The sequence below is a fragment of the Crotalus tigris genome, unplaced genomic scaffold (genome assembly GCF_016545835.1).
Source record: "Crotalus tigris isolate CLP2741 ecotype Arizona unplaced genomic scaffold, ASM1654583v1 scf7180000024141.418231, whole genome shotgun sequence".
Taxonomy (NCBI): domain Eukaryota; kingdom Metazoa; phylum Chordata; class Lepidosauria; order Squamata; family Viperidae; genus Crotalus; species Crotalus tigris.
In genome coordinates, this window is record NW_024100409.1 from 109,735 (window position 1) to 125,424 (window position 15,690).

General features: G+C 34.7%; 1 protein-coding gene across 6 annotated transcripts in view; it reads right to left on the bottom strand.

Annotated features, from left to right (window-relative positions):
* FAT1 (FAT atypical cadherin 1) overlaps positions 1-15,690 on the bottom strand; it is a 134,673-nt gene that overhangs the window by 30,794 nt on the left and 88,189 nt on the right. For all 6 annotated transcript variants that reach the window (XM_039322838.1, XM_039322836.1, XM_039322835.1 and 3 more), the window contains exons 8-13: positions 12,640-12,915; positions 11,370-11,580; positions 4,813-8,877; positions 2,649-2,845; positions 1,919-2,072; positions 530-763 (exon numbers count right to left, since the gene is read on the bottom strand). In XM_039322838.1, coding sequence (XP_039178772.1) covers positions 530-763; positions 1,919-2,072; positions 2,649-2,845; positions 4,813-8,877; positions 11,370-11,580; positions 12,640-12,915 — 5,137 coding nt within the window. The remainder of the gene's footprint in view (positions 1-529; positions 764-1,918; positions 2,073-2,648; positions 2,846-4,812; positions 8,878-11,369; positions 11,581-12,639; positions 12,916-15,690) is intronic.

The window sequence follows — 15,690 nt, forward strand, 5'->3', positions numbered from 1 at the left end:
TAGTATTTCAAATTAATTCCTTTGATTAATGCAGAAAATAATGACAACTGTCACTTTTATTTTACTATAAAGCTTTCTGCTAGTGTCAAATGGCACACGGTACAAAACTTATCCTATTTTTGTTTCTAAATGCATGCATAAGTTCAATACATCCACAGAATTTAGTCTAAATGGATTGATCACCCATGGCTCTAGTTAATTGATATGCCATTGATCCATAACCACAAAACCTACATTTATATTTTTGTAACAATTATATCTTTTGTCTTCTAAGCACTCAGCTGTTCCATAGCCCAGATGCTTTTCCATAGCCCATGGATAACATTCACATAGGCACTGGCTGCCAGCTGGAAGCAGTAGCTAGTAGCAATCCATGCACTGGAACTGTGAGTTGTGATAAGATTATGCTCAGCCACATCTATAAGTTACAGACTGTATCATACAAAAGAAGACTTATGAAATATAATTAACAAACTATTGCATAAATAGTAGAGCTTTCTTTTAGAAATAATTATTCTATAACTCATACCTGCATCTGAATCAGTAGCATGAACTCTTGTCAGCAAAGTGTTCAATTCAGTGTTTTCAAACACTGTGATGGAGTATGTTTCTGCTGTAAACTCTGGAGGGTTATCATTTATATCTTCTATATTCAGAATAATATCAGACTGGCAAAATCTTCCTCCTGCATCTGAAGCCTTTACCATAAGGAAATATACAGATTTTTGCTCACGATCAAGCGTTGCTAATGTTTTCAGTTCACCTACAAAAGAAGCAACAAAAATAAAATGGAAGCAAATGATGTTAAGAACTAAATACATACTTCGAACTGCATTTACAATTTGGTTGACCAGATTAAAGAGATCCTCTGAAGCTTTTCAAAATGACATGTAGTTATTACCATATCAAATACTTTAGTGCCATTCATAAACTGGTTCTCACTGCTTAATTATCAAAACATTTATAATTAAGTTAAGAAACAGAAAGACAAACACAATCTTTGCAGAACTCTACTTTTTACATTGAGAAACCAATCCATTTATCTGCTCTTTGCTTTCAATTTTTATCCAGCTAAGAATTGCTTAAGGCTTTTTGAAAATGCAGGTGTATAAAGTGTGCAGTGTCACCTCCATCCACGTGCCTGATAAAAAAAAAACAGACTAAAAAATTGGCAAAGGATTTCCTTTTATAGAACTAGTTTGATTTTCCAACATGGCAATACTTGTTCCTTTATGCTAAAATAGTTATTTTTTCCTTCTAATTTATGTCTGGAACAGCATAATAAATAATGAATACATTACAGCTTGCAAATCAAATCCATCCAACAGTAATTCTGGAATAAAAGTATCTTAAAACATTAAGAGCTAAAATAATTCACAAATATAAAAAGATATAAGCTGTTCATATTAAACTAATCAAAATACTATCTTAAACTGATGAATTACACTAGTACTGAGCTTACAAGTATTTCAAATCTCTAAAAGGTGGGGCATGTGAATGTGAACATAGCACTTGTCAGCAAAACTTTAAAGCACTGAATTGTTGGTAAGGGCAGCAAATACATGTTAGCTTTGTTTGGCTTTTATGCTAGGCAGATTCTATATTCATGATTTTAGCTTTAGTAGTCTTATCAATGTAATTGACAGACTCAAACTAAGGCTATTTGGAAGAACAGGTAAGGGTTAGTGATTCCAAAATTCACTGTTCCACTCTCCATTGTCAACTTTAGACAGTCTTTGATGGTTAGAAATTGGTAGAAGAATCATGCTCAATAACTGTTGTTCTGCCAAACTAATAAGGAGCTTGTTCATGGTAGCCTTCTCTTGCCTAAACTGTCATAAAACCAACTATGCAAACACCTATCAACAATAAAGAAGGGTTAAGGTTTCACTGAAAGTTTATAACCTCTAAATACTACCTGTGTCTGGACTGAGTCTGAATTCTTCTGCGCCAGCACCATATAATGTATAAGTTATTTCTGCATTGGAACGAATATCTGCATCTGTGGCCATGACTTGCATGATGAATTTGCCTGGTGGGGAATCTTCTGGAACAGTGTCTGTATACAAGGCCTAAAAGCATTTTTAAGATAAATATTAAAACTCTTCAGCTTTCCTCCACTTGGCCCCTTCCTACAAGTCCTATAATATTTAAATAATATGAACAGGAATTATAGAAAGTTTCAACACTTTTTCGGCATCAGCTTGGGGAAGAGTGCTCTTGAAAACAATAGCAAGCTTTGTAGTTTTTATATATTACCTGTTTTTTTAAAAAATATATACATCATTACTCCTTTTTGTGTACTATGCATGTGTCTCAATATTCTGAATAGTTTACAATTAAAAGCTTAAAAAGAATCTGTAAGTGGCTTGATGCCAAATAGATAAACTAAGCTCCCACCCCACTTTAACCCAATAGGGGCTCAGCCATCACTCTGTCCTAAAGTCTGGGATAATAAACAGGTCTTTTAATAGTTTTAAAAATATCATCAGATTAGATCTTATTAATATAAATTAGGGTTAGCAGATATATTGATTAAAAATGTTTGTGGGACTTGAGAATTTTCTCCCTCCAAAGTAATAATTGAGTTTGAGCACAGTATTCTTCTTATCTAGATAGCAGCATGTATCAAAAATCCAGACCAATACCTTTTCACAAACTGGGCTGTTGTCGTTTGAATCAAGGACTTTTACTTCTACCACTGCTTTAGCAGCAAACATCCCATCAGTAGCTGTGATATTTAGAAGGTAATTATCTTTTACTTCTCTGTCCAATGGCTTCTTGACATAAACTTTCCATTCATTCTGTATATTTTCTACAGCAAACTGGTCCAATGGATCACCTCCTAAATAATTAGCAAGATAATATATGATTATGTCATAAAAAAAAGAATATATCCAAGATTTAAAGACTCTAAACATCACATGGGAAGACAATGAATTAATCGCCCAAGATCAAAAATGCTCGACATCCCTTGCTCCCTGATATGCTACATAGCATGGGAGGATCTAATGCTAATAAAAAATGCAATATTTTATGCAGATGAACTGGCACTATGCAAATATATACACAACACATGGAAGTCAATCGTTTAAAGTTATTACAGTAAAACAAGCCCATATTTATTAAAAGAAAATAAAAGATATTATAAATCTTATTACATTTAGTGTATACCTCTACAATTTTAAATAAAAGCTCTAACAGCATACAAGTAGTCCTCAACTTACAACAGTTCATTTATTGATCATTCAAAGTTACAATAGCACTGAAAAAAAATGACTTATGACAGTTTTTCACAGTTACAACCATTGTAGGATCACCATGGTCATATGATCAAAATTTAGATGCTTGACAACTGACGGTTTATGACGGTTGCAGTGTTCTGGAGTCATCTGATCACCTTTGCTGATCTTCTGATACGTAAAGTCAACGGGGAAGCCAGATTCACTTAACAATCGTGTTACTAACTCAACAACTGCAGTGATTCACTTAACAACTGTGGCAAGAAAAATCATAAAGTGGGCAAAATTCACTTAACTGCCTCACTTAACAACAGAAATTTAGGGCTAAATTGTGGTTGTAAGTTGAGGACTACCTGTATTTGAGAAAACATGCAATGCTGCTTCAACAAAAATTATATTCTGGTTCAGCATGTTTTGTATGTAGACACTTGTACCTTTGTGAGAACCTGTATCCAATGCTTTAGACCAGTGTTTTTCAAACTTGGCAAGTTTAATAGATGTGGACTTCAACTCCTAGAATTCCCAGCCAAGTTTGAAAAACACTGCTTTAGACTATTAGGAGTATGAAAGTTTTCCTCAAATAATTGTTATGCATTATTTGATATAACAAATACCTTTTCTATTTTTCCAGGCATTCCAGTCTTTTCTATCTTTTTTTTTTTAAATACTGTTTTATGTTGCATTAATTGCCTAACAGAACTTTAGGATTTTTTTTTAAAAAAAAATCCAGTAAAATCAAGGGTTATTTACATACTGTTAAATAAGCAGGGCAAACAAATATGCAGACTTGTAAGCTGTTACTACTCAAACATTGTTAAAGACTTTAAAGGTTCAACTATTGCCTGCTTTGATCCCTTCTTTATAGTGTATCCAACTGGCAATAATTTTAGATGGGAAAAATACCAGCATTGCTAAATGCAAGCTAGACACATTCCGACTGTAGATAGTTATTTGATAGCTATACTGATTACTAAAGGTATTTCTTTAGTAATGGAACTCTTACAATCAATGCAAGTGATTGTTCCATAATAAAAATGATATGTAATATTTTTGTTGAATAAACAATTGCTAGTTTATTATCAAACAGAGAGATTCGGATTAATGGAAAAATTCAGAACTCCTGAAGTTATCAGACTTTAAAAAAACATGATGGTTTCACATAATGCATCAATAATGCATTACATTATTTTTCTTTTCCACAGCATACTCATATTAAAATCGTAATTTCCTTTTCACTTATAATTTTAACATACTGTACATTTTTCTACTGGCCAGAAACTACTAATATTAAGAAACATTAAGTGCAATGACTTCACAACAGGGATAGGAATAACAATATAGGAATGCCACATTAATTTAATGTTCCACATTTCTTATATCACAATAGCACAAGGTTTTGACCTTATATTTCAAGACCATTGCCATAAAACAGGTTATGGAACAATAAATTTTCCTCCTTCCATGACAGTGAATCTCATAAATAAAAGAAGGATGTCTATTTAAGATGAAAACTATTGTTATACAAAACATATACAGCTAAAGCTATCTAAATATATTTCTAAATATTTACCAGTAATAAAATAGTTGACTTGTCTATTAGAATATTCTGAATCAGCATCCGTAGTGCTTATTATAGCAACTACTCCTCCAACTGGATCATCTTCACTGACTGTTCCTTTATAAATCTCTGCAGTAAAGTGAGGAGGGCTGTCATTCACATCAGCTACATAAACTTTCACAACGGTGGTGGAGGACAACTGCATTTTTTCAGCACGGTCAGATGCCATCGCAATAATTTGGTATTTGTCTTGCTTTTCTTGGTCAAGCTCTCTTAGAGTGGTAATCCAGCCAGTTTCCAGATTTATGCCAAAAGACTCCAGGATTTCAGTATCCTGGGTTGGCTCCAGCTTGTAAGTAATTTGTCCGTTGTTCCCAGAATCCTGGTCCATTGCTTTTACCCGTATGACTTTTGATCCAGCTGGCATATTTTCTACTAAATATACTTCATAAGGATTGGCTTCAAAGATTGGTGCATTATCATTTGTATCTTTGATTTGAATACTTATGTCTACAGAAGAGACAACTTTATAATTTTCATTCATAAAATATGCAAGCACTGAGAACTGGTACCATTTAGTTACCTCATGATCCAGAGTTTTTTCAACTTTTAGCCTTCCATTATGCTTGTCTATCACAAAACAATCATCTTTATTTCTTTCAGGTGTATATCCTTTAACAAGACTATATAACAAGGTATGGGTGTGTTCTGCTCGTATAATATCAATTTCAGTCCCAATAGGAGTATCTTCAGAAAGAATGTAAGAATAAAATGGTTCTGAAAATTTTGGCAAACGTATTTCAGGAGAGAGTATTCTAACATATAGAGGGACACTAGAATCCTTTTGTGGAGATCCACCATCCATTGCTCTAACAAAAAATGTAAGAAACTGATTTTCTAACCCAATTAAGCTTTCTTTTGTGGTTATTACTCCAGTCAAATGATTAATTTCTAAATTCTCCTGAACATGTTCAGAATTTGCTTCAATTGTGTAAGTGATATCTGCATTGGAACCTTCATCAGCATCGGAAGCCAAGACTTTGATAACAGATGTACCTCTTGGAACATCGGATCCAATATTAACTTCATACTCAGTTGCTCGGAACAGAGGAACATTATCATTAACATCGGTAAGTATGACATTGATGCTGCAGAATGCCACTTTTCCCCCAGCATCCTTAGCCATGAACCTAATAAAGATGACCTTTTCAGCTTGAGTTTCACGATCAAGTATTTCCAAAGTAAATATTTGCCCCCTCTCATTAGTATAAAATCTGTCTTTTGCAAATTCATTCATAATATGGTATGTTACAGACCCATAACTGCCAGTATCTTTGTCTGTAGCTTTGACTTCAGTCACCAGGGTATGCAATGGAGCATTTTCAGCTAGTTCCACCTCATATTCATTCTGACTGAACATAGGACTATGCAAATTGGCTCCAATTACATTTATGTGAACCTGAGCTGAACTTCTGAAGACTCCATCAGAGACAGATATATTGAGATGATAAACTGATTTCATAGTCTGTTTATATATGTTTGAAAGAGTGATAATCCCAGTATTGCTATCAATAACAAAATGCATGTTATCATTGCCTGTTAGTATGGAATATTTAAGCTTTTCTGAATCTGAACTGTCTGGATCGGAGGCTTTTACACATGTTACAAAGTGCCCATGGGAAGCCAATTCACTGATATTAGCTTCATAAAGCAGCTGGTTAAATACTGGTGGGTTATCATTCAGGTCTGTTATATCAACAGTTACAACGACGTCACTGCTCAGTGGAGGCATTCCACTGTCTATTGCTTTTATCAACAATGTGTGTTGTCGAGCTTGTTCAAAATCCAAGTTCTTTGCTATCAGAATGAGCCCTGTACTATCTATAACAAAATAATCATTGTTCTTGCTAATGTTGCCTACCAAGTGGTAAGAAACCTTTCTGTTTGCTCCAGAATCAGCATCAGTGGCCCTGACATGTACAACAGATGTTCCAATTACAGATGCCTCAGAAATGGTGGCAGTGTATCTTTGCTCTATGAAGACAGGAGGATTATCATTGATGTCTTCAATTATTATATCCACAAATACTTCAGCATGGGCCCCCGTCAATGAATCAGTAGCCCGGATGCTCAATTTGTAAGCAGGATGGGCCTCAAAATCTAAGGGGGCAATAACATTGAGAACTCCAGTATTGAAGTTGATATTAAATTGATCAAAAGGATCACCATCTGTAATGCTGTAAAAGACTTTCAGTCCTTCTGGACTATATGCTTGCACGTGAACCACTGGACTATGGACTGGGATATTTTCGGGTATCTCTGCACTGTAGAAAGTTTTTTCAAATATGGGCATGGCTTTATTTACCACAGTGATTGGAACTGTTACTTCAGCAAATAAACTTGGTTCTCCTTTATCCTGGGCTACCACAGTAAGACGATACTCTTTGTTTAGTGTTTCTGGATCAAACTGTTTCTTGAGTGTGATTTCACCAGTTTCCCCTATTTGGAATTGGTCACTGTATTCCTTGAAGTAATACTGTATTTCACCATTTCTACCAATATCATGGTCTACAGCAGTGACATAGTGAATCACTTCACCAACTTCAGTATCTATTTTAACAGTGGCATAATATGGAAGATTGACGAAGACAGGGACATTATCATTTATGTCTTCTATAGTGACCTTTACCACAAGGTGTACAATTATGGATGGATTATGTTCTGCAGTCACTTGTACCACAATATCAAATGATTCCTGTTGCTCGCGGTCAAATGGTATTCCAGTGGTTGAAAGAATTCCAGAAGTATAACTGATTTTAAATTGATTATTTGGATTTAGAATCTGATAGAACAAAGGTTCATTTATTTGATTTCCTATAGCAGTAATGACTGCTACTGTTCTCACTTCTGTGGAATTTTCCTGGACCACAGCATTATAGGAACTTCGTGTAAATTTCAGCTGATTTGCCTTGCTCTCTTTTACATTAATTTTGACAGATGTAGTGGTTGAAAATCTGCCATCCGATGCTCTGATTGTCAATTCATACCGGCTTCTTAGCTGAGTTGTATTTTGTACAGTTATCCACCCAGACTTGGAATTGATTGAAAATTTTTCTCCAATATTGCCTTCAGTGATAGAATACATGAGTTGTGAGAAGGCTTCTGAATCTGGATCATTTGCGTTTACTGTAACAACTTTTACTCCTTTATATGTTGGCACTAGAAGAGTTGCTTCATACAGATCTTTAGAGAACACTGGAGGACAATCATTGATGTCAATTACGGAAATGGTAACATTAGCTGCATGTTCTGCAGATAAGCGTGGTATTCCCATATCATATACCTGTACAGAGAAGTGAAAAATATTGGTTTCTTCATAATCCAAGGTCATTACTGTACGAATGGCTCCTGTACTAGAATCAATGGCAAAATATTTGTGGGCAGATGGCTCAACAATCTGATAGACAAGTAACGCATTTGATTCTTTGTCAGCATCTGTAGCTCGAATCACTAATGGCATATTCCTCTCTGTTAGAACCACACTGTTAATCGAAGCAGATTCACTGATGAGTCCTGTGTATTCTGATTGCAAAAAAGTTGGTGCATTATCATTCTCATCTCGAAGATGCACCAGTACAGAGGTGTTAGTGGACTGGCCAGCCATATTGGTTCCCTGAACAATAAGACTATAAAAAGGCAAGGTTTCAAAATCAAGAATCTTCTGAGAGGCGATAACACCAGAATGTGAGTTAATAGTGAAGGCATCATCTATGTTACCCTCTTTTATTTCATAGATTACAGATGACTGGCTATATGCAATAACCATGATGATGAAGCTGCCAATGCTACTGTTTTCACTGATTTCTGCAGAATATTCTTGGGAGGAAAACTTGGGCAATGCATTGTCAGAGATTGTGACTGAAATGTGCACAGCTGTGACTTCATTCATTGGGGGGATCCCTTTATCTGTTGCTTTCACCATCAAAGTGTACTCATCCTGGATCCTGAGATCCAATTCTTTTGCAGTAATAATACTACCCAAGACTGGATCAATATTGAAAGCATTCCTAATATTTCCTGTTTGGGAGAAAGAAAAACAAAAGGACAAAAAATTAAAGATCTGAAAAAAATGAATAATTTATTTACATAAATCTATAGACTGCCAACTGTACTTAACTGAACACGAACTTACTAGATTCAAATAATATAAAGCACAAATGTCCTTTAAATGCCATGGCATTTTATGCTGAAGTAAAACAAAAAGCTTAAACAAATCTTGCATTTAATACCAATAGCAGTTAGACTTATATACTGCTTCACCGCTCTTTTCAAGCAGTTTACAGAGTTGGCATATTGCCCCCAACAATCTAGGTCAGTGATGGTGAACCTTTTAGAGACCGAGTGAGTACCCAAACTGCAGCCCAAAACCCACTTATGTATTGTCGGGTGCTGGGTGAGCATGGCTCATTGTGTGGGCGTGGCCCATTGTGTGAGCGTGGCTGCAGTGGTAATGGCAGACTGGGTGGGACTAAAAAGTTCAATCAATTCCAACTTTGCGAGATCTTTTTTTTCCCTCGAGAAGTTGAAATTGATTGATTGAACCTTTTTTTTTTTTTGCACACGGCGGCGGAGGCCTAAAGCGAAAAGATTTTATAAAACACAGCTGAAGGCCTAGGACTAGTGCGACAGCACACGTGCCCACAGAGAGGGCTCTGCGTCCCACCTGTGGCACGCGTGCCATAGGTTCGCCACTACAGATCTAGGTTCTCACTTTACCGATCTCTGAAGGATGGAAGGCTGAGTCAACCTTGAGCTGGTGAGAATTGAACTGCTGAACTTCTGGCAGTCTGCAGAATTAGCCTGCAATGCTGCATTTTAACCACTGTACCACCAGCTGGTAGCCAGCAAGGAACTGAATTCTGCAGGTGCCTGAAATTTTATGCAGCCAGAAGAAGAAATCAAGTGAGCTATAAGCAATGGGAAGGCCTGCCCCTATGTGCAGAATAGGAATGTAGTGGGCTGCTGATGGATGGAGTCCTCTGACCCTGCTTCTCTAACTCCATAGTAATCTGGAATATTTTGGGAGGAGGAAGGTTAATTTTTGTGTCACATTTTCAAAACTGATTTCTCCATAAATATCCAGCCTGCAAATTGTAGTCAAACGTTCTTTGATCAAGTCTCAATTGAAGCTTAATTAGTAGTTCATTAGCAGTCCTTTTATGTCATTATTTTTAAATCTAAAAACACTTCAGTGGCTTAATTAAAACATTTTTTTTCAGCTAAATTATTCCCAATTAAAATGTATAGACTGGAGGCTCTGTATTAAATTTTTTACTTTGAGAAAATGCAGTTCCATTCTGACTGCTGAATAAAAGCAGGAACAAATAGGCTTTTCTGAATGGCAGAAAATACTCTGGCATTTCACACTGCCTGAGAAATTCCAAAAACTTAAGACAGCAAATATTTTTCCTAATGCTTTAATTACAGAATATAGCAAGCAAAATTTAAATCCACCACTTCATAATGACCGATTTTATTAATTTGTTCAAATTATGTTATGTGGGTAGGCTGTTGATATTAACCTTTTTTTATTACTGAAAGTCATAAACAGAGTGCCATTCTTAGAATATCCCATTTCTAATCCTTTAAGCCATTACAAGCATTTAAGGAATGTTCATTTCATATGCCTAAAATATTTGCCCTAATGCTTTAGCAGTAGAGTTGCTGAATATACCAGAAAAAACAATGTTGAGAAAGTTTTAACATTTCCTCCCACAATGTTCTTTGGATAAATAAGGAAGAAGAATTTGTAAGGAAAGAAGAGAAATATTGGGCGTCAGGGAGCAAATTGGAAACAGACATTTGACCAGATACAGTTTTTATTTCAAAATGCACACAACATGGGATGCTATGTTTCATACATTTTAATTGACAGATTACAACCTAAACTCAAATGTGGGGTTCTAACCGTTGTATTTAAATAAAAGTATATAACCTTCATATAATCTTCTGTGTTGTGAAGGTCTGGTTGGAAATCTACTGCATCAGAGATCATCACTCTGTAAATGGAAAACTGTATGACCCTAGATAGACAGGTCGTTTTCAGAGATGCCTCTTGCTTTATGGAACTTCCTTTTAAAGTAGCTTATTTCATTTCAGCTATATTTCATCATCTTTTGGATCCTAGAAACAGACATTTCTAATCTCCTTCCTGCTTTTAGTGTAGCATATTCCAGATAATATACAGATTTTAATTTTTTTTAACTTCTTCTAAAATAACTGAACCATTACTCAGCTAAATTTAAAACAGGGACAAAACAAAAGTAATTTTAATGGTTAATAATCTGAGGATTTTTCTTCTTGGGGAGGGATGCTATTTTGCTTCATGCTACATAAATAAATCAAACAAAGAAATAAATTCAGTGCAGATCAAATACTGTTGAAAGTAAGCCTTACACTATTTTGAACAATATAGGTCTGGTCACAATTTGCATATTGGAAACTGTAGATATTTTTATACTACTACATTTTAATCTTTAAAACATGATATTGAAAATATTAGAATTTACCTGATTCTATAGAGTATATGATTTCTGCATTTTCCCCTTTATCCTTATCTAATGCTGTAACTTGAACCACCATGGATCCCACAGCTGCTGACTCATACACTTGGCCTTCATAAGAAGCACTGGTGAAATATGGAGCATGATCATTCGTGTCACTAACATTAATGATGATTCTAGCAAAGTTGCGCTTGACAGGAACATCTTGATCTCGTACCTAAAATAATTAATACAGTATTAACAATTAGCATATTATTTTATCAAATCAGCAAAAACTCCATTTTACATGCAATTTTATTCTAAACAAATTCTCAGAACTACTGATCATACATGCTACATCCTACAGAAATGGATTTGCTCAATACAAATAAACAATGCAAGAGAATAAATATTACTACTTTGCCTATTTCTTTTGTGAGGTGGGTGAGTGTTTCTAATATTGCTGCACAATTCACAAGCTTATGATTGGTGTTATAATGGCTTTTTATATAAATCTTAGTTAGATTAGACAAGGAAGAAATAAGAATTAAAATGGGGAAAAGGAGTAATAATAGTTAAGCATTTCTTTCTAATTGGTCCTCTCTTTGAAAGTGAAATTCCTTCCAAACAAGAACAAAATAGAAATGAAGGAACAAAATATTCAACAGCTTGAATGTGGGAAAAGACAGTAACATTAGCTGTCATTAATATTTTATAATATATTGAAAGTTTTTGATCTTTCAAATATGTCATCTCAATAAAGTTTACAAAAGTCTTATAAAGTAGGTCAGTTCTATTATCATCTACATAGCTGCCCAGAATTACTGTAGTGAGTTGACAGGCTTATAATTTGGATATTTCATTTTAAGTATCTTGTGAATTTCGAGATAACAAGTTGCCAAAGGCCAATGTAACTAGTATTACAGAAGAATTAACATTTCAACACACAACTTTTTAATTTACAGCTCAATCTCAGAGTTAAATCTAAGTATGGTTTGGAGAAAGTTAATGAGTGTATTGGAAAAGGAAGGCATTCTAAAAATTAGGGAACGGTGGCTTCCCAGCGTACATACCCCACAAACCTTCCCTAAGCAAAAACAAATAAATGGTTAAGATATGTGCTGTGCATACATGTAAGAGGGTAGCTGACCTGCAGTCATTTCAGTTTCAGTCATTTTATTGTTTTACTGAAAAGCCAAACATTTAATTAATTGTTTGTTTTTCAGATTTGTATCCACATACTCCTGGCAAAGTTTAGTACTTCAGCTGAAGAACAAGCACAAAAATGGTTCTTTACCATGATTGTGAGAACATGTTGATGGATGACTTCATGATCCAACTTTTCAACAGTATAAAGTGAGCCAGTTACAGGATCAAGGCGAAATTTCCTAAGGCTGGTAGGATCCATGCTGCTTTGCATAGTATAAGTTAGCTTATTCTTCTCATCTCTGTCTGAGGCACTGACTTGCAAAATTTCTGTCTCTGGCAAAATGTCTTCTGCTATAACGACTTGGTATTCTAACAGAGAAAATTCTGGTCTGTGATCATTTGTATCTATTACGTTAATGTACACCTGAAATGACATGCAAAAAATAAAACATGGCAATGACATTATAACACAAATATGAAACCCCAGAGGAAATCAAAAAATAATGCTACAAACAAGCTACAGAGGACAATATAAAACAACACATTTTAGAGATGATCAAGTCAGTCTGTTGCAAAAAATTCTCCATTCACTACTTTAGAAGTTTTTAAGATTCTGTGCATAGTCTATGAAATTCTTATTTCGTCTTCTAACAACACAATTATCTTTGAGATGGGCTAGTCTATTTAGAAAATATAACATTCTTGACATGTGTCAGACCTTTTCAGTCATATTTACTATAATATATTATTTACTAAATTTACTAAATGAGCAGAAATTATAGACTACCCCAATCCAATGATTCCAGGTGGAGTTATATAATTCATATAATTATATAATTTAGAGGAGTAGTCTATTTTCATATAAAAGTGAGAATATTTGTATTATTTTACAAATAATACAATATTTTAGAACTAAGAAAAGCAACATATCAAGCTGGTTTGTAAAAGATTACTTAATGTTTATATTGATTGAATGGTCATGCCTGTTATTCTTCATTTACTATTAATAACAATTTTCATATAAGGATAGATCAGAATAAATCCTTATATTATGTGTGCTTGCTTCCTCCAATCTATTATTTATTAACCATCTTTAACACAATAAATATTACTGAATATTTCCTTTTCTATATGTATGCAGCATCAATTGCTATTTCAGTCATTAAGTTAGCATAAAATTACATTATACAATGACAGTTTATAACCATCCAAATATGAACAACCTAGTCTATGAAAAAATATAACACAGAATTATTAACACAAGAATAAAACCTTAACTGCGCTAAAATTTACATGTAAAAATACAAGTAATATGGATACTATGGTATGTAAAGTATAATATAGTGCAGAATACAATAGTGTGGTATAAATATTATGATATAAAAAGCAATGCCAATAGAAACTATAAAGCTAAACAACTGGAAATAAATCAACAAGGATATATCTAATATATTTAACTGCTGTATAATCCAGCAGTTCTAACTGCAATAAAGAAATGAGTTACTTTAGAGAAGTTATGGACGTAATAGAAAAAAAAATCAAACATGTAAAACTGCAATCACTAACTCCTGAAAACTATTTGTGGGCAGCATTTACATGCACTGAAATAAAATCTCCCAACATTTACAAAAATATATTATTTTTGTCAACTAGTAATTGGGACAAATATCTGAGAAAATTAAATGACAGAAATGATCAACAAGGCATATAAGAACTGACAAGAAAGAAGACCAGAGGCAATGGTTTCTATGATATCAAAAAGTGACAATGATCACCTGAGACTCCAGCACTGAGGTCCCCAACCTTTTGGGCACCAGGGACCAGTTTCATGGAGAAAGGTTTTTCCATGGACTGGAGAGTACGTGCAGTGGTGGGATTCAAATATGTGAACAACCAATTCTCTGTGTGGATGCTGCTTCTGGAAGTCCATTCTGGGCCTGGGCAACAAAAAATTAGCTACCAGTTCTGTCGAAGTGGTGCAAACCAGCTGAATCCCACCACTGGGTACATGGTTTTATGTGCTGCCTGCATCCCGCGGATGGGGCTTTGCTGCGGGCCAGTACTGGTCTATGGAACGGGGGTTGGGGACCTCTGCTCTAGCAGCAACAGCACTCTACTCATCAATATTTATGAAATATTCCACAGATGCTGACACCAGTTATATTCCAGGGTTATTTTTTCCCATAAGATCTTTCATGAAATTACTATTTTCTTAAAATTCATACAAAAAACCCCCCCCAAAAAACAAAAAACCCACACATAGGTAGCCCTCAACTTACGATCTCGATTGAACCCAATATTTTCCTTGCTAACCAGAACAGTTAAGTGAATTTTGCCCATTTTACAACTTTTCTTGCCATAGTTGTTAAGTGAATCAGTTGTTAAGATAGTAATATGGTTGTTAAGTGAATCTGGTTTCCCTATTGACTTTGTTTGTAAGAAGGTTGCAAAAGGTGATCACATGACCCGGGACACTGCAACCGTCATAAATATATTCCACTTGCCAAGAGTCTGAATTTTTATCATGTGACCACGGGAATACTGCAACAGGCCTAAGCGTGAAAAACAGTCATAAATCATTTTTTCAGTGCTCTTATAAGTTTGGATGGTCACCAAACGAATGGTTATAAGCAGAGGACCACCTGTATAAATAAATAAAAAAGGTGTCTGTGAGAGGCATGGGGAATGATGAAAACAGCAGTGGAACTTCATGACTTAAGTTTCTCCCTTTTTGCATGTGATCACAATGCGATATTATATGCATGAACAAGTAGGACAGAGCGTGCCCTCCCACAATGCAATGTTGCTTTCATAATTTTGAATAAAACCTGGAATCCTCAGGATACCCCTGGATGAATAATAAAATAATAGATAACATAATAGATATGATATATGATATAATACAAAATCTTACAATAATAACACAACACTTCAAAGCTTTCTTTTAGAATTTTAAAAATTGAATTCTTCAATTAAGAGAAGATTGGCAAAATTGCCAACTTCTCTTTCTCCTCCTGTCAAGGGGAGAAGGAGGGGAGAGGAAAGAAGCTGGTCTTGCTATTTCAAAGTACAAATATGACTGATAATAACTGTCCTTTATTTTTTACTTTCTAATCTCTAAACTGAATTAGTTCTTTAATCATTTCATATGTCACAGTTACGTTTATTCAAATTGCTTTTGTTTCATACAGTTTTCTGG